A 24,229-nucleotide genomic window follows, 5' to 3' on the forward strand; every position below is an offset into this window, starting at 1 on the left:
GTCATTTTTAAACGAAGATTTCTCCGTTGAATGACAGATCTGGGCTTGCAGATTTATTTTACTGTCAATTATTGTGTCAATTATTGTCATATACCTCCTTTGTACAGAATATGAAGTATGCAGATTTTTCAGTATTATGATTGACAAGACTGATCTACGTTTCCTTTTCCTTACTTCTAAAAGCAGGGTCTCTCTTATCTTTTCAAGTTTCTGCAGATTCACCAGGTGAATAGGTGAGGCAGCAATTTACTTTGCCTCTTTTAGACTTCTTCACATCATAAGCAAGACTACATTTGTCTGCAGGTTTATTTGTCATGGAATTCAGTTCAACCTCTGGGCATCCAAGCCGCTTGAGCTTCCTCCTGTAGTTTGCAAGCTTGTACTTTAAGCTCACCTTCCAGCCGTCATACCCAGTGGCAGAACCTGGCTGTTTCAGACATGAATGGGATGATACAGGGGCTTCAAAACCTCTTCAAACTCACTGTCTGAGGGGTACACTTTATACTGAACAATCACGTCAGCTAAACTGTCAAGAATAGCAGTTTTAAGTCTAATGTCAGGGTTCAATAAAGTTCCACCTTCTTTGAATTCCGCATTGGCTTTGTCCAGCTGCATCTCACAATCATATCGGAAGTGCAGAACAAGAAAAACAGGCCGTCCAGAGGATCTTGAAGAGGCGGACTCGAGAAGACAGAATGTCCATATCACACAGTACCTTTGTCCAGGACAAAGATACACACAGTACCTTTGTCCTGGATCTCTGACACTGAAGTCAAGTTGGTAAATTCATTACTAAACTCGGCATCCATAAATTGCAGCCTGAAGTGGGATTCTACCCCACACTGCCTCTTTATGTGCTGAACAACTTCCCCTACAGTCTCTGGAATCCCATCTTGCAGGGTCATTCTCTGAGAATTGTTTTCCCCAAGGATAATTAAAAGCTTCACTGGAGCAAGCAATTCACAGCAATCTGCGAATAAAAATAAACACACATATATACTCAACAAAAATATAAACGCAACACTTTTGGTTTTGCTCCCATTTTGTATGAGATGAACTCAAAGATCTAAAACTTTTTCCACATACACAATATCACCATTTCCCTCAAATATTGTCCACAAACCAGTCTAAATCTGTGATAATGAGCACTTCTCCTTTGCTGAGATAATCCATCCCACCTCACAGGTGTGCCATACCAAGATGCTGATTAGACACCATGATTAGTGCACAGGTGTGCCTTAGACTGTCCACAATAAAAGGCCACTCTGAAAGGTGCAGTTTTGTTTTATTGGGGGGGATACCAGTCAGTATCTGGTGTGACCACCATTTGCCTCATGGAGTGCAACACATCTCCTTCGCATCATCCATGAAGAGAACACCTCTCCAACGTGCCAAACGCCAGCGAATGTGAGCATTTGCCCACTCAAGTCGGTTACGACGACGAACTGGAGTCAGGTCGAGACCCCGATGAGGACGACGAGCATGCAGATGAGCTTCCCTGAGATGGTTTCTGACAGTTTGTGCAGAAATTCTTTGGTTATGCAAACCGATTGTTTCAGCAGCTGTCCGAGTGGCTGGTCTCAGACGATCTTGGAGGTGAACATGCTGGATGTGGAGGTCCTGGGCTGGTGTGGTTACACGTGGTCTGCGGTTGTGAGGCTGATTGGATGTACTGCCAAATTCTCTGAAACGCCTTTGGAGACGGCTTATGGTAGAGAAATGAACATTCAATACGCGAGCAACAGCTCTGGTTGACATTCCTGCTGTCAGCATGCCAATTGCACGCTCCCTCAAATCTTGCGACATCTGTGGCATTGTGCTGTGTGATAAAACTGCACCTTTCAGAGTGGCCTTTTATTGTGGGCAGTCTAAGGCACACCTGTGCACTAATCATGGTGTCTAATCAGCATCTTGGTATGGCACACCTGTGAGGTGGGATGGATTATCTCAGCAAAGGAGAAGTGCTCACTATCACAGATTTAGACTGGTTTGTGGACAATATTTGAGGGAAATGGTGATATTGTGTATGTGGAAAAAGTTTTAGATCTTTGAGTTCATCTCATACAAAATGGGAGCAAAACCAAAAGTGTTGCGTTTATATTTTTGTTGAGTATAAATACATATGTATAAACACATGTAGTAAGTCCCTTCGGCTGCTCCCTTGTTTGCACTCAGGGTCGCCACAGCAAATCCAAGGTGGATCTGCATGTTGAATTGGCACAGGTTTTATGTTGGATGCCCTTCCTGATGCAACTCCACAATACATGGAGAAATGTGGCAGGGGTGGGATTTGAACCCGGAGCCTTCTGAACTGAAACCAAGCGCATTAACCACTTGGACATACACGATTAAATTTTATCCAAAATTGTGAGACTTATTTTCATTGGTTATCCCAAAATATATTTTCATTCATTATTGTATTTAAAAATTTCAGTAAATATTAATAATAAAAAAGTCTGGCTTTCCAAAGCTTTACAGGTTTTTGTTCTTCAAATGAAAACATATTACAGACAGATAGCTAAGAGTCTCAACAGGAAAATTACAAGTGTGTAACAAATTGATCAAAATATCTTCATTAAAGTAAACAAAAGCACTACAGGGACAAAATATATTTTTATATTTTATATTTTTTTCCAATGTCATTAAGCAGAAGTTCATGATATTGCCAGTTTAATACTGCATTTAATATAGTTTTTGCATAAATCTTTTTTCCCCAGTTCATCCATTTTCATGCTAGTTGAAGCATATTTTGATTACTCTGTACTCTTGAAGTACGAGCAATTACAGCTCTTTTTTTATTCCAGTGACAGTCCAATTAACATTCAGTTTTAAGTCAGAATGTCACCATACCTTATACATGTATGTGTCTTTTTAATGTCACCATTCTGAAAATCCAACAAAGTAGTCTGCCAAAGGGTAGTCATTTGCTAGGTCACTAAGCTCAATCAGATCTATATCTTTGGTTGGACATGCCGTGAGCTCAAATGCTCTGTGATGCTCACTGTACCACCCACAAAGTCTCATAACCACAAAAAAAAAAACAAAAAAACAAACAAACTGAATAACCTGAATAACAAAAATGTGAACAATCTGTCCAAAGTCAGGAAGTCCACTTGTTGACCTATAATATAATCATTCCCTTTTTGAAATGTACACCTTTGGTTGGCACAGATCTAGTTATGTGCACCTCTCTGGTACCAGGACTTTTTTGTTCAATGTTCTCAACAATTTCTTTTTTAAAAACATCAACAGGAACTGTTGAGGCATTAGTCATCTCAAGAACAGATTTTTCAAAACTAGATGCTCTCATATGGTAAGAAATTATGAGCTGATGCTTAGAAGCTAGCGAGAGGGGCATGTCACATTGCTTGGTGAATACCAAGCAATGAAACAAAAATTCCATCCTGCTCAAGGGTTTTATGAAGGGGATGCAAGACATGGTCATAACCATACTTCTTCACATTACCACATTTGCACAAGATCGCAAGGTAAATTGAGGAAAGTGCTGAATGTGAGCTTGGAGGCAAATTACTCAGAGTCCAGTAGATACCACATAGCTTATGTTTCCTGCATGAAGTACCCAGAGGATTGCAAAACTCGAAATCCTCTATGTACAAAGTTAGCAAGATTCTCAACTCACCCTGTGAAAGAAAACCATTTCCCTTAAAGTGAGAGCCATCCTGAAATGATTTATAAGTATGCTGTTCTCCATTTACCCCACTACTCTGATGTGCTCAGTGGTTTCCAGCAACTTTATCCACATCATCTTTCCTATTGAAGAGCTGTTGTAAGCTCTTCAGTAAAGGGACATACTGAAAGTTTTTCTTTTCCCTTTCATTGACCATGTACTCAGTAGTCTCTATGACATTAAAGTATCTCTGTAAAACTTGTTTCGAAGATATGATGTCCTCAAAGAGCCACCCTTCTCTATAGATTTTAGCAAGGGATGAGACCTGGAGAGGGCTGTGACTATTTCTTTTAACACTGTCTTGTCAGGTATGGAAACATGTTTTTGATATACAGCTTCCATCATGTTTACAGAGAGAGGAAATGTGGCTGAGCATAACAAAAAAAGCAGTTCCTCTAGAAACTCAGTTTTTGTGCCTGGCACATGTGCAAAATGTTCCAGTTTGAATAACGCTGTGGCAAAGTTCTGTTTAATTATGTCAGGCAAGGTCTTGCTTATATCCACATCATTAGCTGGAGACACCCCATTTAATTCCACTGCACAGTCATCTGGGTTAAGTGCATCTTCCTCTGCACTGTCAGATGATTCTTGTGAAGTTCTGGTTTTTGTCACTATACCTGGTTTAAAATCATAGACCACTAGACCAGTGTTTTTCAACCTTTTTTGAGCCGCGGCACCCTTTTTATATTTACAAAATCCTGCGGCACACCACCAACTAAAATAATATTATAATGCTATTACCTCTAGTTTTGCGCAAAACCCAATTATCGCAATAGAAAATCGATACAGAAAACATCGCATTTCGAAAATCCTCAAGCATTTTGCGCTCTGATCTCAAGTAGGGCTGTCACGATTAGGAATTTCTGGAGACGATTAATTGTCAGACAAATAATTGCGATTGACGAATATATTGTCTATTTTTTTTTCTTTTTTTCCCCTTCTTTATATTCTACTATTGTAGTATAATTACACAACTCTGGAAGAACGTTTGGCTTCTGTGAGTGGAGAAACGGAATGGTGCAACATTTTTATTTTTATCTTCATTTTACATACAGTCCCAACTTTTTCTGATTTGTGGTTGTTTCTGTTGCATTTCTGAAATTGTTTCTCCTCATCAGTCACGTTTTGTGCTTAAACACTACATTAAGCTTAAGATTGAACAAATAAATACCTTTGGAAAATAACAGCTGTTTAAGTTCAGCGTTCTCACCTGCTTTTTGTGATCTCTGCGTCTGAACATTTTTTTTTTTTTTGTGGCTCTCAGTTCATTCATATATTCTCATTTTTTAAATATGTTTTTAAATATATTTGACCGTTTATTTCATCTCATGATCTCATAAATTCAGCATACGACGCGCACATGGTGTGAACAGGACGGTAATGGCAGAATCACACCTTTAGAGAAAGTTCAGAGAGAAGTAAAGGCAGCTTCACGTTTCCGTTTTGTTAACGTTCACTCACAGAGAGGTTAAAATCCTCTCTCTACTCCGCGCTCGCTGCGCACTGAACGTGTCTCGCCTGCATTCAGGAATCTCCCTCACTCACCCCCTCCCTCGCAGTCTGCAGCCTGTTAACTCCGCGCGCGTGCACACACAGGCACAGACACACACACCGACAGCTCCGCATTTTAGACGGCTTTTGAAGAAGACGGCACTGTTTTAATTGGCCGTCAGCCTCCTTGTTATTGTCCCGCCTTAAGACGAGAGCGAGGCTGCAGCACAATGACGTCAGATTCTGAGTCGTTTTATGCTTTGTGGATAAAATAAATAATTCACGGTAATCGCAAATATGAAAAATACCCACGGCACCCCTGACGATCGATCACGGCACCCTAGGGTGCCGCGGCACCCCGGTTGAGAATCACTGCACTAGACCACTCTTGTCCTACATGGATCACGGTGACTGTAAGCTGCGGAAGAAATAAAGCCAGTGAGAAGAAGTGCATAGACAACTGTCCAGGAACCTGTGGTTCGGTTCTAGCAGGTCTGGTTATGGATGTTTTTTTTGGGTGGGGGGTGATCGATCCACACAGTTGCGGCAGCGGGTGTATATAATTAAAGCGGCCACCTCATTGTGGTGTCTTTTTTTTTTTGTGGTCACAGAGAGCTGGGTGAACACACAGAACTGCTGCATTTAATGACGCTGGAACACAGGCCTGGCGCACGGTGCACACCGGTTGGTGTCGTGCCAAAGTAGTTATCTCCGTCAGAATTTGTATCCCCTGGTGCAAGAGCACGTAGCGTTGCGTTAAAAAAATGTGACAACATCTTGAATGGATGCTGTGAATTTAAAACCCACAATTTAAAGGGACCAAGTGTGGGAGGGCTGGAGGTTTGGACCAAACCCATGCCTAAACATGCACCAGTGTCACGTTACATGGTGCTACATGGATCATATGTGGCTTGACATGGATCATATGCGGCGACACAAGCCGTTCGAGGCTGGACGGGGCTCATTAGAGGCTGATATGTGGTACATGTGAGGTACAGAGAGGCACATAGAGGCACCTTAGTAGCGGATACGTGATACATTAAAATGTGGATTATTCTTCAAATAATTGCTGACACACCCATGCGTGGCTTATTTATGGCTTATTATTCAGTGGGACTGAGGCTTTAGTTTAGTTATTTGAAGAAACAATCTAGAATATGTTTAGTTTAATAAGTCCAATAAGGACTGGAAGGACTTGTTTTAGTCACATTTTTTTTATTGAGCACTTTACATTATACAATTTTAAATTTACAGAGTGTAGCGCAATTTTTTTTTCGTATAAACACAGTAATAATAATAAAACTAAATAATTAACAAACTGCAAAAATATAAACAATGCGAAGGTTTATATATATAAAAAATGTCACAAATAAATTAGGTATTCATACAGACACTGATTGTAAGAAATCTATGAAGGGTTGCCAAGTATTCTGAAACAATGACAGATTGTCCTTCAACACATATCTTATTTTTTCCAGATGTAAAGTGTTGGACAACTCTCTTAGCCACATTTTAGCATTAGGTACTGTTGGTCCTTTCCATGATATCAGAAGTAATTTTTTTTGCTGTGCTGGAGTAAATTTTCTAGATATCTGAGATGTTCCCAGAATGATTAATAAAGGTTCTGGTGACAGTGTAGTATTAAAAATTCTTGACAATGTATTGAACACATCCGACCAGTAGGTGGCAACTTTAGGGCAGGAAAAAAGACATAGAAGAGCGTTGCATGTAAGGACTGACATTTATCACAAGTTGGTGAGGCATTCAAAAAAATATTATGAATCTTTACTTTTGAATAATGAAGTCTCCCTACCCCCAATGGACTCTGTGATCCCTGTCCGAGCTTTGGGTTAGATCGTGCTGGCTCCTTGGCCCCTCGTCCCCACAGCTGCTCGCTCCTCCTTTTGGAGGCCGTGGCGTGAGTGGTGTGGTTCTGGGGCGCCCCCTTTTGTGGGCCTACTCCGGTGCCCTGCGTACTTCCCCTGGTGTGTGGGGTTGCTTCCTGTGTCTCTGTGGGGGGGGCAGTGTGGGGGTGTGTTCTGGTGCTGCCTGGGCTGTTCCCCTGGTGGTTCATCATGGCTCTGGTGGGTGCCCTTCTATTGTCGTTTTTCTCCTTCTTTCTCCTGGGGCCTTGCATCCATGCGGTCGACCGTATGGCTCCTGACATGCCAGAGTGGTCCACGTCACATGGTAAAGTTCTATACTTTTGTCTTGGCCCAACACACCAGCCACATTAGTGATCGGATATTTAGCTGTGATCTGGGTCTCTGTGCATGGATGGTTCAGTGTTTGTGGCCGTCACCACAATTCGGTTTTGGGTGTTCTCAAGGGGATCAAGACTCTGGTGTCCTAGAATAGGGTATGGATGCTCACTAAGACAACAGACTGTTGCTGTCACTGCTTGTTCATGTGTGGTTGTTTGTCCTGGTACAGTGGGGAAAGAAAGTACTTGATACCCCTGCGATTTTGCAAGTTCACCCACTTACAAGTTATGGAGGAGGCTCACATTTTCAGTGTATGTGCAGTTCTACTGTGAGAGACAGAATCTAAAAAAAAAAAAAAAAAAAAAAAAAAATCCAGGAAATCACACTGTATTAGTTTTAAATAATTTATTTGGTTTTCATTGCATGTAAAAGGTATTTGATACATTAGAAATACTGAACTTAATACTTGGTACAAAAACCTTTGTTTGAAATTACAGACACTAAACGTTTCCTGTAGGTCTTAACGAGGTTTGCACACACTGCAGCAGGGATTTTGCCCACTCCTCCATACAGATCTTCTCCAGATCTTTCAGGTTTCTGGCCTGTCTCTGGGAAACACAGAGTTTCAGCTCTCTCCAGAGATTTTCTATTAGATTCAGGTCTGGGGACTGGCTAGGCCATTTCAGGACCTTGATGTGCTTCTTACAGAGCCACTCCTTGGTTATCTTGGCTGTGTGCTTTGGATCATTGTCATGTTGGAACACCCAGCCACAACCCATCTTCAGTGCTCTGACTGAGGGAAGGAGGTTTTTGGCCAAGATCTCGCAATACATGGCCCCGTTTATCCTCCCCTCAATGCGGTGTAGTCATCCCGTCCCCTGTGCAGAAAAGCATCCCCAAAGCATAATGTTTCCACCTCTATGCTTCACAGTACGTAGGGATGGTGTAATTTGGGTTGTACTCATCCTTCTTCTTCCTCCAAACACGGCGAGTGGCATTTCGACCAAAACGTTCTATCTTGGTCTCATCTGACCACATGACTTTCTCCCATGACTCTTCTGAGTCATCCAGATGGTCATTGGCAAACTTCAGATGGGCCTGGACATGTGCAGGCTTGAGCAGGGGTACCTTGCGTGCAGCGCAGGATTTTAATCCATGACATTGTAGTCTGTTACTAATGGTCCTCCTTGTGACTGTGGTCCCAGCTCTCTTCAGGTCATTGACCAGGGCCTGGCATGTAATTCTGGGCTGATTCCTCACTGTCCTCAAGATCATTGATACCCCACGCAGTGAGATCTTGCAGGGGACCCCAGACCGAGGGAGATTGACTGTTGTCTTGAACTCCTTCCATTTTCTGAAAGTTGCACCAACAGTCGTAGACTTCTCTCAAAGCTGTTTGGCTATTCTCCTGTAGCCCATTCCAGCCTTGTGAAGATCTATAATTTTATCCCTGGTGCTCTTACACAGCTCTTTGGTCTTGGCCATTGTTGTTCAAACAGGTGCAGGTAATACAGATAATGAGAGGAGAACAAAAGGGCTTCTTAAAGGAGAACTAAGAGGTCTGTGAATGCCAGAATTCTAATGTATCAAATACCCTTCTCATGCAATGAAATGCAAATAAATTATTTAAAACTCATACAGTGTGATTTCCTGGATTTTTTATTTTTTTTTTATTTTTTAAGATTCTGTCTCTCACAGTAGAACTGCACATACACTGAAAATGTCAGCCTCCTCCATAACTTTAAAGTGGGTGAACTTGCAAAATAGCAGGTCTATCAAGTACTTTCTTTCCCCACTGTATGTTGTATGGTTGGGGCCCCGTCTCCTTGGTCTGTCTTCATGTTGTTTTGGTGATCGGCCCTTCCTGATAGAAGTTGTCTCTTGGCTTCGAGTAGGATGTTGTAGACTGATCAGGAAGGGCGGATGGGGGTCACACAAGCACATCACATTCACTCATGCACTACATACTATCTGTCTTGCGAGAACAAATTGCATATATGTGTATTTATGTATACAAATGGTTCTGCCAGTGAGGCATTTACCATTACTATATATGCAGACAGGGAAAAAAGATTAATGAAGTCTGTATTATTTTGAATTGAGGGGTCTATTTGTCCTGGCGTTGTTGGAACAGTTGTATGTAGTCAAGTGATTTTTTTTTTTCCCCAAATATCATCAGGAATTTGAATACAGATATCCTTCTCCCAACTGTCTTATATATTAGAGATAAATTTATCTTTATGTGGGGATATGTTTAAACATTCATCAATCGTAGTTGTTTCAAAACCTGACATATTTTCATACATAATCCGTAACTTGCTAAAAAAAAATTGTTACTGTGTAGTTTAAACTTTGTCTGTAGTTGTGCAAAAGTAGCAAATTTACCCACAATATACAGGTCATGAATGCAACATACAGTAGTGTTCAGAATAATAGTAGTGCTATGTGACTAAAAAGATTCATCCAGGTTTTGAATATATATCTTATTGTTACATGGGAAACAAGGTACCAGAAGATTCAGTAGATTGTCACAAATCCAACAAGACCAAGCATTCATGATATGCACACTCTTAAGGCTATGAAATTGGGCTATTAGTAAAAAAAAAAAAAAGTAGAAAAGGGGGTGTTCACAATAATAGTACCATCTGCTGTTGACACTACAAACTCAAAACTACACTCAACAAAAATATAAATGCAACACTTTTGGTTTTGCTCCCATTTTGTATGAGATGAACTCAAAGATCTAAAACTTTTTCCACATACACAATAATCACCATTTCCCTCAAATATTGTTCACAAACCAGTCTAAATCTGTGATAGTGAGCACTTCTCCTTTGCTGAGATAATCCATCCCACCTCACAGGTGTGCCATACCAAGATGCTGATTAGACACCATGATTAGTGCACAGGTGTGCCTTAGACTGTCCACAATAAAAGGCCACTCTGAAAGGTGCAGCTTTGTTTTATTGGGGAGGATACCAGTCACTATCTGGTGTGACCACCATTTGCCTCATGCAGTGCAACACATCTCCTTCGTATAGAGTTGATCAGGTTGTCAGTTGTGGCCTGTGGAATGTTGGTCCACTCCTCTTCAAAGGCTGTGCGAAGTTGCTGGATATTGGCAGGAACTGGTACACGCTGTCGTATACGCCGGTCCAGAGCATCCTAAACATGCTCAATGGGTGACATGTCCGGTGAGTATGCCGGCCATGCAAGAACTGGGACATATTCAGCTTCCAAGAATTGTGTACAGATCCTTGCAACATGGGGCCGTGCATTATCCTGCTGCAACATGAGGTGATGTTCTTGGATGTATGGCACAACAATGGGCCTCAGGATCTCGTCACGGTATCTCTGTGCATTCAAAATGCCATCAATAAAATGCACCTGTGTTCTTCGTCCATAACAGACGCCTGCCCATACCATAACCCCACCGCCACCATGGGCCACTCGATCCACAACATTGACATCAGAAAACCGCTCATTCACACTACGCCACACACGCTGTCTGCCATCTGCCCTGAACAGTGTGAACCGGGATTCATCCGTGAAGAGAACACCTCTCCAACATGCCAAACGCCAGCGAATGTGAGCATTTGCCCACTCAAGTCGGTTACGACGACGAACTGGAGTCAGGTCAAGACCCCGATGAGGACGACGAGCATGCAGATGAGCTTCCCTGAGATGGTTTCTGAAGGTTTGTGCAGAAATTTTTTGGTTATGCAAATCGATTGTTTCAGCAGCTGTCTGAGTGGCTGGTCTCAGATGATCTTGGAGGTGAACATGCTGGATGTGAAGGTCCTGGGCTGGTGTGGTTACACGTGGTCTGCAGTTGTGAGGCTGGTTGGATGTACTGCCAAATTCTCTGAAACGCCTTTGGAGACGGCTTATGGTAGAGAAATGAACATTCAATACACGAGCAACAGCTCTGGTTGACATTCCTGCTGTCAGCATGCCAATTGCACGCTCCCTCAAATCTTGCGACATCTGTGGCATTGTGCTGTGTGATAAAACTGCACCTTTCAGAGTGGCCTTTTATTGTGGGTAGTCTAAGGCACACCTGTGCACTAATCATGGTGTCTAATCAGCATCTTAATATGGCACACCTGTGAGGTGGGATGGATTATCTCAGCAAAGAAGTGCTCACTATCACAGATTTAGACTGGTTTGTGAACAATATTTGAGGGAAATGGTGATATTGTGTATGTGGAAAAAGTTTTAGATCTTTGAGTTCATCTCATACGAAATGGGAGCAAAACCAAAAATGTTGCGTTTATATTTTTGTTGAGTGTATTATGTTCAAACTGCTTTTTTAACAATCCTGTGAATCACTAAACTAGTATTTAGTTGTATAACCACAGTTTTTCATGATTTCTTCACATCTGTGAGGCATTAATTTTGTTTGTTTGGAACCAAGATTTTGCTTGTTTACTAGTGTGCTTGGGGTCATTGTCTTGTTGAAACACCCATTTCAAGGACATGTCCTCTTCAGCATAAGGCAACATGACCTCTTCAAGTATTTTGACATATCCAAACTGATCCATGATACCTGGTATGCGATATATAGGCCCAACACCATAGTAGGAGAAACATGCCCATATCATGATGCTTGCACCACCATGCTTCACTGTCTTCACTGTGAACTGTGGCTTGAATTCAGAGTTTGGGGGTCATCTCGCAAACTGTCTGCGGCCCTTGGACCCAAAAAGAACAATTTTACTCTCATCAGTCCACAAAATATTCCTCCATTGCTCTTTAGGCCAGTTGATGTGTTCTTTGGCAAATTGTAACCTCTTCTGCACGTCTTTTATTTAACAGAGGGACTTTGTGAGGGATTCTTGCAAATATATTAGCTTCACACAGGCGTCTTCTAACTGTCACAGCACTTACAGGTAACTCCAGACTGTCTTTGATCATCCTGGAGCTGATCAGTGGGTGAGCCTTTGCCATTCTGGTTATTCTTCTATCCATTTTGATGGTTGTTTTCCGTTTTCTTCCACGCATGTTTTTTTTTTTTTTTTTGTCCATTTTAAAGCATTGGAGATCATTGTAGATGAACAGCCTATAATTTTTTGCACCTGCGTATAAGTTTTCCCCTCTCCAATCAACTTTTTAATCAAACTACACTGTTCTTCTGAACAATGTCTTGAACATCCCATTTTCCTCAGGCTTTCAAAGAGAAAAGCATGTTCAACAGGTGTTGGCTTCATCCTTAAATAGGGAACACCTGATTCACACCTGTTTGTTCCACAAAATTGAACTCACTGACTGAATGCCACACTACTATTATTATTATTATTATTATTATTATTTTTATTTTTTTTATTTTTTTTTTTTTTTTACTAATAGCCCAATTTCATAGCCTTAAGAGTGTGCATATCATGAATGCTTGGTCTTGTTGGATTTGTGAGAGTCTACTGAATCTACTGGTACCTTGTTTCCCATGTAACAATAAGAAATATACTCAAAACCTGGATTAATCTTTGTAGTCACATAGCATTACTATTATTCTGAATATTACTGTATTCCTAGTCTACTCCAATCACAAAAAGTCAAATCTAGATTAGAAGGGGCATAAGACAGATTTTTCGTGATTGGTAAAGATTGGTAAAGGTGATTTGATTTGCTTCCAAATGTGAATTAAATGTTATGTTACTGGATTTTGACTATATTTTGATTTGTCAAGAGCAGTTGGTGAAAGTACAAGGGTTGCAGGTGAATATGGATTACAGTCTTCCAGTTCTATAGGACAGCCAGGTGGGGATGGTGTTAGGAATGACAGTTAAAAAAAAAAAAAATAAATCTAACTTTTAATGGCACATGCCCAGTAATACATTATGAAGTTTGGAAGGGATAGTCCCTCATTCAGGTTAGATTTATTTAAGTGTTTTTTGGTGATTGTCAGAGTTTTATAATTCCACAGGAGAGGTTGGATAATTGAGTCAATGTTCCTAAAAATAATAAAAAATATATATTTGTGGTAGAAATATTTTGATAGGGAAGGGCTTTTTTTAAAATAACCTCTTAATTTTGCTGGCTTTTTTTAAAGATCCTCTAAAAATACACATGCCCCTGAGTGTTTCTCAATTGCCCTCAAAAGTATTGGAACACTTAATATTTCACACATTTTAATTTTTTTATGACATTCAAATGCAAATAAATAAAATAAAATTATTTTCCTTAAACTCGAACTGAAAGCCAATCTCTATAACTTGATATAAATGAATTAAAAATGTAAAATACAGCTTCCCGATGAAGTAGTATAGAGGAGGAGTTTCTTAAAAAGACCTGAAAATTCAGCTACAAGTTGCCAAAAAGTACATCTGAGATGCAAGCCAAGATGTGATGTTTTTTTTTTTTTTAAGAAAATTTTGTATTTCTTCATAAAGAAATGTCAAATTTGTTGAACTTTGGAAAGGTTTTTTTTTTTTTTTTTATAATTCCCCCTAGTGTTTTTTTTGTTTGTTTGTTTGTTTTTTAATATAAATTAACCTGTTCTTTTGCTGTTGTATTTAATCCTCTGTAAAGTTTCTGTGTAACTTTTTGTTTGTCTCATTAAAAAAAAAATCAAATGTTGAAAACTTTCTGGTTTGACAATAGATGAGATCTCATGGCATCTTGCGGGAATTCAGTGGCAAGTTGAAAGTGAAACAGGAAGTAATAAATTTTGACTCTACAGTGAAACAGGAAATGTCAAATGTTGAATACTTCCTGGCATGGGTTGAGCTGAGTTGCACTGGACTCCCCTGAAATCTGATTGGACACCCCAGGTGCCACCCTAGATGAATGACATGTCACGGCACCGCACATCTGGTTGAAAAGAGCCATTTTGAAATCGACACATATTGACTGCTATGTCCCTCTTGTACCGTAGTTGGCGCTGTGTTCCACAAAAAGTTCTAATCCACTTTAGTAGTATAAGAAAAATCTTTGAGCCAGATTTGAACCTGAACATGTCTGAACCACGGGCTGCTAATGACACGAAAGTTATATTGGTGAGTAAACGGCCGTATTTTATGCCAGAAATGAGGTCCAGGTTGTTAAAAGCGGCATTTCTCCATTAATTCCATATATATATATATGTATATATATATATATATATATATGTATATGTATATACATATGTATGTATATATATATATGTATATATATATGTATATATATATATGTATATATATATATATATGTATATGTATATACATATGTATGTATATATATATATATATATATGTATATGTATATATATATGTATATGTATATATATATGTATATGTATATACATATGTATATATATATATATATATATATGTATATGTATATATATATATGTATATACATATGTATATGTATATATATATATGTATATACATATGTATATGTATATACATATGTATATACATATGTATATGTATATATATATATATGTATATGTATATACATATGTATATGTATATATATGTATGTATGTATATGTATGTGTTTGTGTGTTTCTCTGAGGATTTTAGATTAATAAAATGAGCAGGCAGCAGCTGATTCATGCTCTGTTTGCTTATTTGAAATGTAAGATGCTGTCCGAGTGTTTCTCAATTGCTCTCAAAAGTATTAGAACACTTGATATTTTACACATTTTAATTTGTTGATGCCATTTCAAATACAAAAAAATAAATCTAAAATTATCTTCCTTAAAGTCAAACTGATAGCAAATCTCTACAATTTGATATAAATTTAATTAAAATTGTAAAATACAGCTTCTTGATGGAGTGGTGTAGAGGAGGATTTTCTTAAAAAGAAGACCTGAAAGTTCAGCTAGTTTGGCCATATTGTGCAGCCCTACTGTCAACTAGCTGAAAAGTTTGAATATGAATTTACATCTACATTTTAAAAAATGCTTAAAGTGGCAGGGGGTTAAGAGGGCTGTAGTTAGGGGGGCCTGGGGAGCAAAGCTCTCCAGAAGCTGAAGGCTCTTAGCCATGCTAATGCTCCAAAGAAGCATTTACTGAAAATAAAGTGTGAAAGACCTAAATGAGACAGTGAGGACTTTTTCCAGGCATGAAATGCTTAAAATGGGGCAGGGGTTTAAAAGGGCCGTAGCTGGGGGGTTTGGGGAGCGAAGCCCCCAGATGTTGAAGGTTTTTAGTCATGCTAATACTCTCCAGAAGCATTTACTGGAAAAATGTCTGAAGGACCTAAATGACATGGTGAGATGCTGAAGACCTTCACTCGTTCATGTCCGCACCATATACATATTAGTCACAGTATACATCATATTGATAGAGATATAATATTTGGCTTCAATATTGAAATTGGATAATTTTGCCATATCGTGTATCAATTTACATTTACAGGGCTCTACTTGTCCTGACATTTTTTAGGCTGGAAGTGGAGATTTAATAAATTGTGTAATTGAAAGTGATGCTAGGAGTAATGAGACCGGCTTATTTTTTATCGAGTCAGTTGAGAATGAAAAGACAGTGGGACAAGATATATGACTTCTTTATAAAGAGAAGCAAATGAGGTGCAGATCAGGCAAAGATAAAATCCAGAGATGGTGAGGACTTCCTAGGAATATGAGGCACAAATAAAGAAAAATGCTTAAAATGGCAGTGAGGTAAGAAGGTCATAGTTAGTGAGATCTGGGGGCAGAAGGTTTTAGCCATGCTAATGATCCCCAGAAGCATTTACTGAAAAAAAAGTCTGAAGGACCGAAATGACATGGTGAGATACTGAAGAGCTTCGCTCATTCATGTCTACAACATATATGTATTTAAACAACAGGGGTGCTGGGCACAAAAAAAAGCCACTTGTGCCATTGGGAAACTTGCTATCACAGCTGTGTTGCCAGATTAAAAATAGTGCCCCATGTGTGAGTTAGACAATTAGATCAATTTAGAGAATTATACTGATTAGAGGAGCTACTTACCTTTGCCAAAATCTGATTATCATAAAGTACTCTTAAAAGGTTTCATCTTGGTTACCCCAAAAAAGTTAAGCTACAATGGGACAAATAGAATTGCGGGTAACGAGAACTCAGCTGGGGTTAGGGTTAGATTAGCCTTAGAGGTAGGGGTAGGGAACTTCGTACTCTGAGTGTTCTTGTGTCCAAAATGGAATTTTTTTCTGAAACAGTTGTAATAGGACTTGACGATGCTCTTGTGTTTCAGGTTGCAGCTCCAGCAATCAGCAGTTGCCTCCAGCTCACTCATCAGCAAACTCTGCCTTTCTGCCTTCCTCCACATCTCTGCTCTTGAGAGGCTCCGTTACTGCACCTGCCAGTCAGCACACCATGACATCAGCAGCAGCAGCAGCCTTCCCTCAGCAGACTGCAACTGTGATGGATGTCCATAATGTTCAGTGAGGCGTACACATGCTTCAAGCCATGTAGGGAGCTTCCAGGAGGAAATTGCATCTCCTCATGCTGCAGTTCAAAAGATGGAAACTGACCAAAGTTGGGTTTTTGTTTTTGAAGGTCCTTTTGAAACTGTTGATCCAGTTTGCTTTGACAGAGCCTGTGTGTGGAGAGCAGAAATGTTATTTCGCAATAGTCTTCATGAGACTGTTCACCTGCTGTGACATACTCATATAAATGAATATATAAAATCTGATTTGACATATCTAAAATCCACAGATCAGACACACAATGTTGTGCATTCCACTATGCAGTGAAATTATTCCACTAAACATAAGCAGACTGTGTTGTTTGGCTGCTGTGACTTCATTAGCTGTGTTAGAATAAATTGTTGAATTGTATGACACTGAGACATCACCATTATTTTCTTGTAACTGTTCAACTTGTGTTTATTTTCTGTTCTGTGTCAACATGGAATTAACAGTAACATTTAAAAAAATACTATTTTGAATATGGTTTTGCAACCTTTTGCTAAAATATTTCTCCTTTCAATTAAATGAGAATGCACTTTCTCTTAAGCAACAGTCAGGATACATAATTATGTTGGGAAGACTAGTTTGGCTGATAAACTCTTAAAATGTTAATCTGTATGAAAATTTGCATAGCTAAACCTGTCCAGTAATGTGATGGAAGAGTGCAGCATCCCCTTTAATAGTGCGTGTGATGTCACCAGCTTATTATTCAGAAAACTTGATTTAATGAGGAAACAAATGCATGATGGGAAATGTGATTGTAAGTTTTACTTCAGGCCTGGGGTGCATGTCTCCACTGATGTGAGATGCATAGAAGTTCAGTTGTGTTCAAAAGAATAGTGTGTTTAAAATAGTGAGCAAAGCTGAAAAATGCCTATAATCTATATTATAATAGCCAAGTGGCCTCTGTGTGCATGTGTATGGCTTTGATAACGCAAAACCAGGGGAATATACAGTTGTATGTAAAAGTTTGGGCACCCCTGATATTTTTCATGATTTTCCTTTATAAGTCATTGGTTGTCTGGATCAGAAATTTCAGTTCAATATATCATATAGCAGAGAAACACACTGATATTTGAGAAGTGAAATGGATTTTCTAGTATTTATAGAAAGTGTGCAATAATTATTTAAACAAAATTGGGTAGGTGCATACATTTGGGCACCCTTGTAATTTTATTGATTTGAATACATTTAGCACTAATTATTGGAACACAAAATTGGTTTGATAAGCTTATTGACCGTCCTCCTTACACAGGTGAATCCAATCATGAGAAAGGGCATTTAAAGTGTCCCTGCCAAGCCATGACATTTTTACATATTCTTGAAGAATTAAAAGCTTTTTCTACATGCTGTCTTTGTTTTTTTTTTGTTTTTTTTTGTACCATAAAATTACATTGAACAAGGATTTAAACGTTTCGTTACCCATATGAGAATTTGTATTTCCCGCCTCCAAGCTTGACCAACTTTCCGCTGCAACGGATATGACGTCATGCGAGTAAAGGTGGCGAAGATATAGTGAGCGATTATAGCAAAGATTTAAGTGACATATCAATTTTTTGAAGAAGATGAAGTTTCTGATGAACAAAGCGATGGTGAAGATAATGAGGGGCTCCAACCGTATATGTTCGAGCCGTGCGCGACAGAAGACAAGGATGAAGCGGAGGTGTCGGGATGACAACAACAAAGGCGATGTCGAGGAGGATATAAGCCACTTACAAAACACAATGTTTGTTCACCCACCACCTTATAAATGATCATTTTGTGGACCTGGACGGGTGTGTTTGTATGTGTCTGAAAAAATTATTTCAGCGGCACAGTGTGCCATATTTATGGGACCTGTACACACCAAGCTATATTCAGTATTAGCCTAATTATTTTAATAGTAAGCTGATAATTTCTTAGGTTTTATATGTGAGGTTCAATTTTTTCTGGACTTGGCTTAAGCTCAAGAGTTTGTTCTAAAATCACAGAAAATAAAGTTCCTGTACAGTCTGTATATATTTAATAATTTATAAGTCAGTTTGTTGTGATTGCTAATTCTTCACATTTAATTCAAAGCAAATGATTGCTAATCTTTATCTGAAAAGCTGTAGACCTACATGGCATGGGAAAAAAGATTTCTAAATAAAAGAAAACTTTTCCTTCTATATCTCTTGTCAAATTTTAGCAGGCATAATAGTCAAGAAAAAAAATATGCTAAATGGAGACTTTAATGTCTAAAATACACATACAGAACATCTGTAATCAAATTGTATCACATCTAATCTACTTTGAATGAACAGAAGTTTGAACAAAAAACAGGCTGTTCAGTTTACAAGAATACAGTAGTGTTCAGAATAATAGTAGTGCTATGTGACTAAAAAGATTAATCCAGGTTTTGAGTATATTTCTTATTACATGGGAAACAAGGTAACAGTAGATTCTCACAAATCCAACAAGACCAAGCATTCATGATATGCACACTCTTAAGGCTATGCAATTGAGCTATTAAAAAAAAAAAAGTACACTTTCTGATCTGGACATGTCTGTAACTATTCTGCCGATGTCCAAATCTTCTCCCTCCAAAAAGGTCACAGATCTGATGAAGCTTCTTTCTCCATACGTGTGGAACCGCCTGTTTCATTGTTCTGAAGATGAATTATAATTATGAAAAGGTTTGTGTTTCAAAATTGTAAACTTATATTTTAGAGTTCTTGTATTATTTACATGTAATCTATATGAGCGGAGAATCACATACCTGTACAAGCTGCGAATTGATGACATTTTGTGTTAGCTCCATCATAGAATATGAACAATACTTGGCAGAATGGCCAGGACTGTCGACCATCACCTCCAAAGACCAGTGGTCGTTTCTCTGCTTGTAGAGAAGCAATCAGCCAGGCTTGGTTGTGAAGCCACACATTATTTATCGCTGGCAACAAATACAGTTGTTGGTGTCGAAAGAATGTTCTGATGGATATTGTTGTCAGCTTCATGTGCTCAAACACCCAAAGCACCTATGTAGCTAGAGCACCACTAGCGATTATACCCATAGACAGCTTGGGCATACAGTATGTATGCTTCCTGTGACAAATTGGCTGTTCCACCTTCTTTCTTCATTACAGGAGGGGCACTTGGTGGTTACTTGAAGATATGTACCTTGGATGTGCGTGGTGTATTCCAGGTTCTGCTCATTGCACGTTGTACATGACATCAGCCTTAGCAGCATGAATAAACTGGCCCAGGACACAATAAAGTAAGTGTCCATGTCTAGCATGTGGTCTTCCTCTGATGAGCTGTCAGCTGGAGTATGTAGTCACTGTCTTCTGGAGCTGCAGGACTGCTGCTGGTGGAGTCATCATGCTGTGCTTTATCAAGTTCAGTGACGGCTTGGCTGAACAGTTCAGGGTCAGTTTGTGTAGCGGTGTCATGACATTGAGTTGTCTGAATACCTACAGGGAAACAAGTTCAATAATTATACTCATCGTGAAATCTGTTAGGCATCATAAACTTTAAAAATTACAGTACGTTCAAGTAGAATACCAGTGCATACAACAATTCATTTACCTTTTGTTTCTCTGCTTGTCTTTACGCGCAAATTAACCTGAACACGAACTGAGCGTCTAGGTTCTGGCTGTGTCTGCGTACTGCGTACACTGGTCGTAGTTGTCATCTAGTGAAAAAGAAAAAAGTGACAACAGAATCTGTATTAAAATTATGTCAACACTTGAGGAAATTGTAAACATCCATTTTGTTCCACATAGGTACAATAAACATTCAGTAACAAAAACTATTTGGAACAGTTATTAGGAATTATGTCTTGTTTATCCAAATTTCTGTTGTTGTGAGCCATATTTAAAGCTGAGAGATACAGGCCAGGTACATGTGTCTTAGATTCACTTACCACAGGGAACTAACAAATATAAGTATAATAAAGCTCCATAACTATGTTAAATACATGTAAAACCAGTACAACCCTGGCACATAATTATAAAAATAGTAATTTCACTATAAACCTGATAAATGCTGCATATGGTATTTATGTACATAATAATTGGGCTTTCATATAGTTAATATACATCCAAAATAAATCACATCTGGTGGTTCTTCAGAAACCATGAAATTCACCTACTGCTCTTTTTTTTTTTTTTTTTTTTAATCAGTTTATCAGCCACACACTCACCCTACGATGGGTCAACTTTGCAACAGTTGATGACTTGCGCTCTTTTTGCTTGGGGAGCTCGGTCTCATGTTGGCCTGCTGAAGCCTCTGCTTTCCTTTTGAATATGGTTGGAACCGCATTTGGTTTCAGAATGCGTTTCAGTACACTTTAAAGCCAAAGGATTCTTTCAGGGATGGTCTTTCCTCGAAGCAGTCGTCGATAAAATGCTGGCTGCAGACATGTGAACTTGGAGTTGGAAGCCAGTCCATTCTGGTCCTTTGGACCTGTTTCGTCCACTCCTTTCGCAGTTTCTCATCTTTTGGAAAAACGTGCAGACTCACTGTGTCACTGGGATAGTTAGAACAACCCGCTGCTACACATCCTTTCAGCATTTTCACGAAAATAACTGGAAAACTACAGACTTGCTACACTCGTGCTTGCTTCGACTCACTTTGTTTACCATCCAACACCGGTGCGCATTTACTCGCATGACGTCATATCCGTTGCAGCGTAAAAGTAGGTCAAGCTCGGAGGCATTACAGACAAATTCTCATATGGGTGATGAGACATCAAAGTTCTTGTTCAATGTAATTTTATGGTGAAAAAACAAAGAGCATGTAGAAAAAAAGCTTTTTTTATTTTTTAAGAATATGTAAAAATGTCATGGCTTGGCAGGGACACTTTTTAAGGTAGCCATTTGCAAAAGTTGGCAACATGGGAGCCTCTATACTACTCATAAATGACCTGAAAACAAAGATTGTTCAATGTCATGGGGAAGGATATAAAAGCTACCTCAGAGTGTTCAGCTGTCAGTTTCCACTGTGAGGAACATAGTGAGGAAATGGAAGACTGCAGGCACAGTACGAGTTAAGGCCCAAAGTGGCAGGCCAAGAAAAATCTCAGATAAGCTGAAATGAAGGATGGTGAGAACAGTCATAGTCAACCCACAGACCTGCTCCAAAGACCTACAACATGATCTTGCTGCAGATAGTGCCTCTGTGCATCGTTCAACTATCCAGCGCACTTTGCACAAAGAGATGCTGTATGATGCTGTAATGCAGAGGAAGCCTTTTCTGCATACACACCACAAACAGAGTCGTTTGAGGTATGCTAAATCACATTTGGATAAGCTAGCTTCATTTTGGAATAAGGTGCTGTGGACTGAAACTAAAATTGAGTTATTTGGACATAAGGGGCAGTATGCATGGCTGAAAAAGAACACTGCATTCCAAGAAAAACACTTGCTAATTACAGTAAAGTCTGGGGGGTGGTTCCATCATGCGGGGCTGTGTGGACAGTGCAGGTACTGGGAATCTTGTTAAAGTTGAGGGTCACATGGATTCGAGTCAATATCAGCAGATTCTTGAGAACAATGTTCAAGAATCAGTAACGAAGTTGTGCCGGGGCTGGATCTTTCAACAAGACAACGACCCTAAACACTACTAAGGCATTCATGCAGAGGAACAAGTACAATGTTCTGGAATGGCCATCTCAGTCCCCAAACCTGAATATTATTGAAAATCTGTGGTGTGATTTCAAGTGGGCTGTCTGTGCTCGGAAACCAACAAACCTGACTGGAGTCGTTGTGTAAAGAAGAATGGTCCAAAATACCTTCAACCAGAATCCAGAATCTGGACCACAATGTAAATAAGTGTTTTCACTTTCTTGTGTCATCCATATATTTTAACATATTTACAAATATATGTGCTTACACTCATACTTAAAAAAAGATTTACTGCCCATGCTAGAAAGGTGTGTGAGTCCAAAATGTAATTGGCAACATTAGCTAGTATTCATAGGTTCTCCAAAACTATTAGACCCAGCAGCATTCCATTTTCACAGCGTTCATCCTTGACCCAAAATACAGTGAGAAAAATAAGTATTTGAACACCCTGCGATTTTGCAAGTTCCACTTGGAATCATGGAGGGGTCTAAAATTTCCATCTTAGGTGCATGTCCACTGTGAGAGACATAATCTAAAAAAAAAAAAAAATCTGGAAATCACAATGTATGATTTTTTAATAATTTATTTGTATGTTACTGCTGCAAATAAGTATTTCAACACCTGTAAAAATCAATGATAATATTTGGTACAGTAGCCTTTGTTTGCAATTTCAGAGGTCAGACGTTTCCTGTAGTTCTTGACCAAGTTTTCACACACTGCAACAGGGATTTTGGTCCACTCCTCCATACAGATCTTCTCCAAATCTTTCAGGTTTGGAGTTTCAGCTCCCTCCGAAGATTTTCTATTGAGTTCAGGTCTGGAGACTGGCCAGGCCACTCCAGGACCTTGAAATGCTTCTTACGGAGCCCCTCCTTAGTTGCCCTGGCTGTATGTTTGGGGTCATTGTCATGCTGGAAGACCCAGCCATGACCCATCTTCAATGCTCTTACTGAGAGAAGGAGGTTGTTTGCCAAAATCTCGCAATACATGACCCCATCCATCCTCCCTTCAATACGGTGCAGTCGTCCTGTCCCCTTTGCAGAAGAGCACCCCCAGAGTATGATGTTTCCACCCCCATGCTTCATGGTTGGGATGGTTTTCTTGGGGTTGTTCTCATCCTCTAAACATGGTAAGTGGAGTTGATTCCAAAATGCTCTATTCTGGTCTCATCTGACCACATGACCTTCTCCCATGCCTTCTCTGGATCATCCAGATGGTCACTGGTGAACTTCAAACAGGCCTGGACATGTGCTGGCTTGAGCAGGGGGACCTTGCTGCCCTGCAGGATTTTAAACCATGACAACATCATGTGTTACTAATGTAATCTTTGTGACTGTGGTCCCAGCTCTCTTCAGGTCATTGACCAGGTCCTCCTGTGTAGTTCTGAGCTTTCTCAGAATCATCCTTACCCCACAAAGTGAGATCTTGTGTTGTGTGGGCCGCTGAAGAGGAAGTACTGCTGGCCCACCATCACAAGATGGCGCCCTGCTTGAAGTGCAGGCTTCAAGCACGAGAGGGCGTCGGAGCGACCGGGAGTGACAGCTGTCACTCATCATCCGTACCAGCTGTCACTCATCCACTACTTAACACCATCACCATAAAGGCCGGACTGCAACTCCACCTCCCCGCCGAGAAATCAGCTACCATTCAGGTAACTTCTCTGCTGATTTACATTGAGTAATAATCTGAACTTCTTTGCAGCCGTTTTCCTGTGGTGTTGCCTTATATGTGGGATTGGCGTTTGGTGTGATCAGCGACGGCTTCGCTTCACACCCCAACCAGATAAGTGATTAGACAGGAGCTGCACGAGTGTGTGATTGGAGGTGGAGGTGCTCCCTCCCAAAAGAACACAGACTGTGGGATTACTGAGTGTGCGAACTCAC

General features: G+C 39.7%; 1 protein-coding gene across 1 annotated transcript in view; it reads left to right on the top strand.

Annotated features, from left to right (window-relative positions):
* Positions 1–17,135, top strand: part of si:ch211-67e16.4 — a 147,049-nt gene extending 129,914 nt beyond the window's left edge. Inside the window, exon 9 of the mRNA XM_034186599.1 lies at positions 16,545–17,135. Within this exon, the coding sequence (XP_034042490.1) occupies positions 16,545–16,738 (194 nt within the window). The 3' untranslated portion in view covers positions 16,739–17,135. The remainder of the gene's footprint in view (positions 1–16,544) is intronic.
* The last annotated feature ends 7,094 nt before the right edge of the window (positions 17,136–24,229 follow it).

This window comes from Thalassophryne amazonica, chromosome 14 (assembly GCF_902500255.1).
Source record: "Thalassophryne amazonica chromosome 14, fThaAma1.1, whole genome shotgun sequence".
NCBI lineage: Eukaryota > Metazoa > Chordata > Actinopteri > Batrachoidiformes > Batrachoididae > Thalassophryne > Thalassophryne amazonica.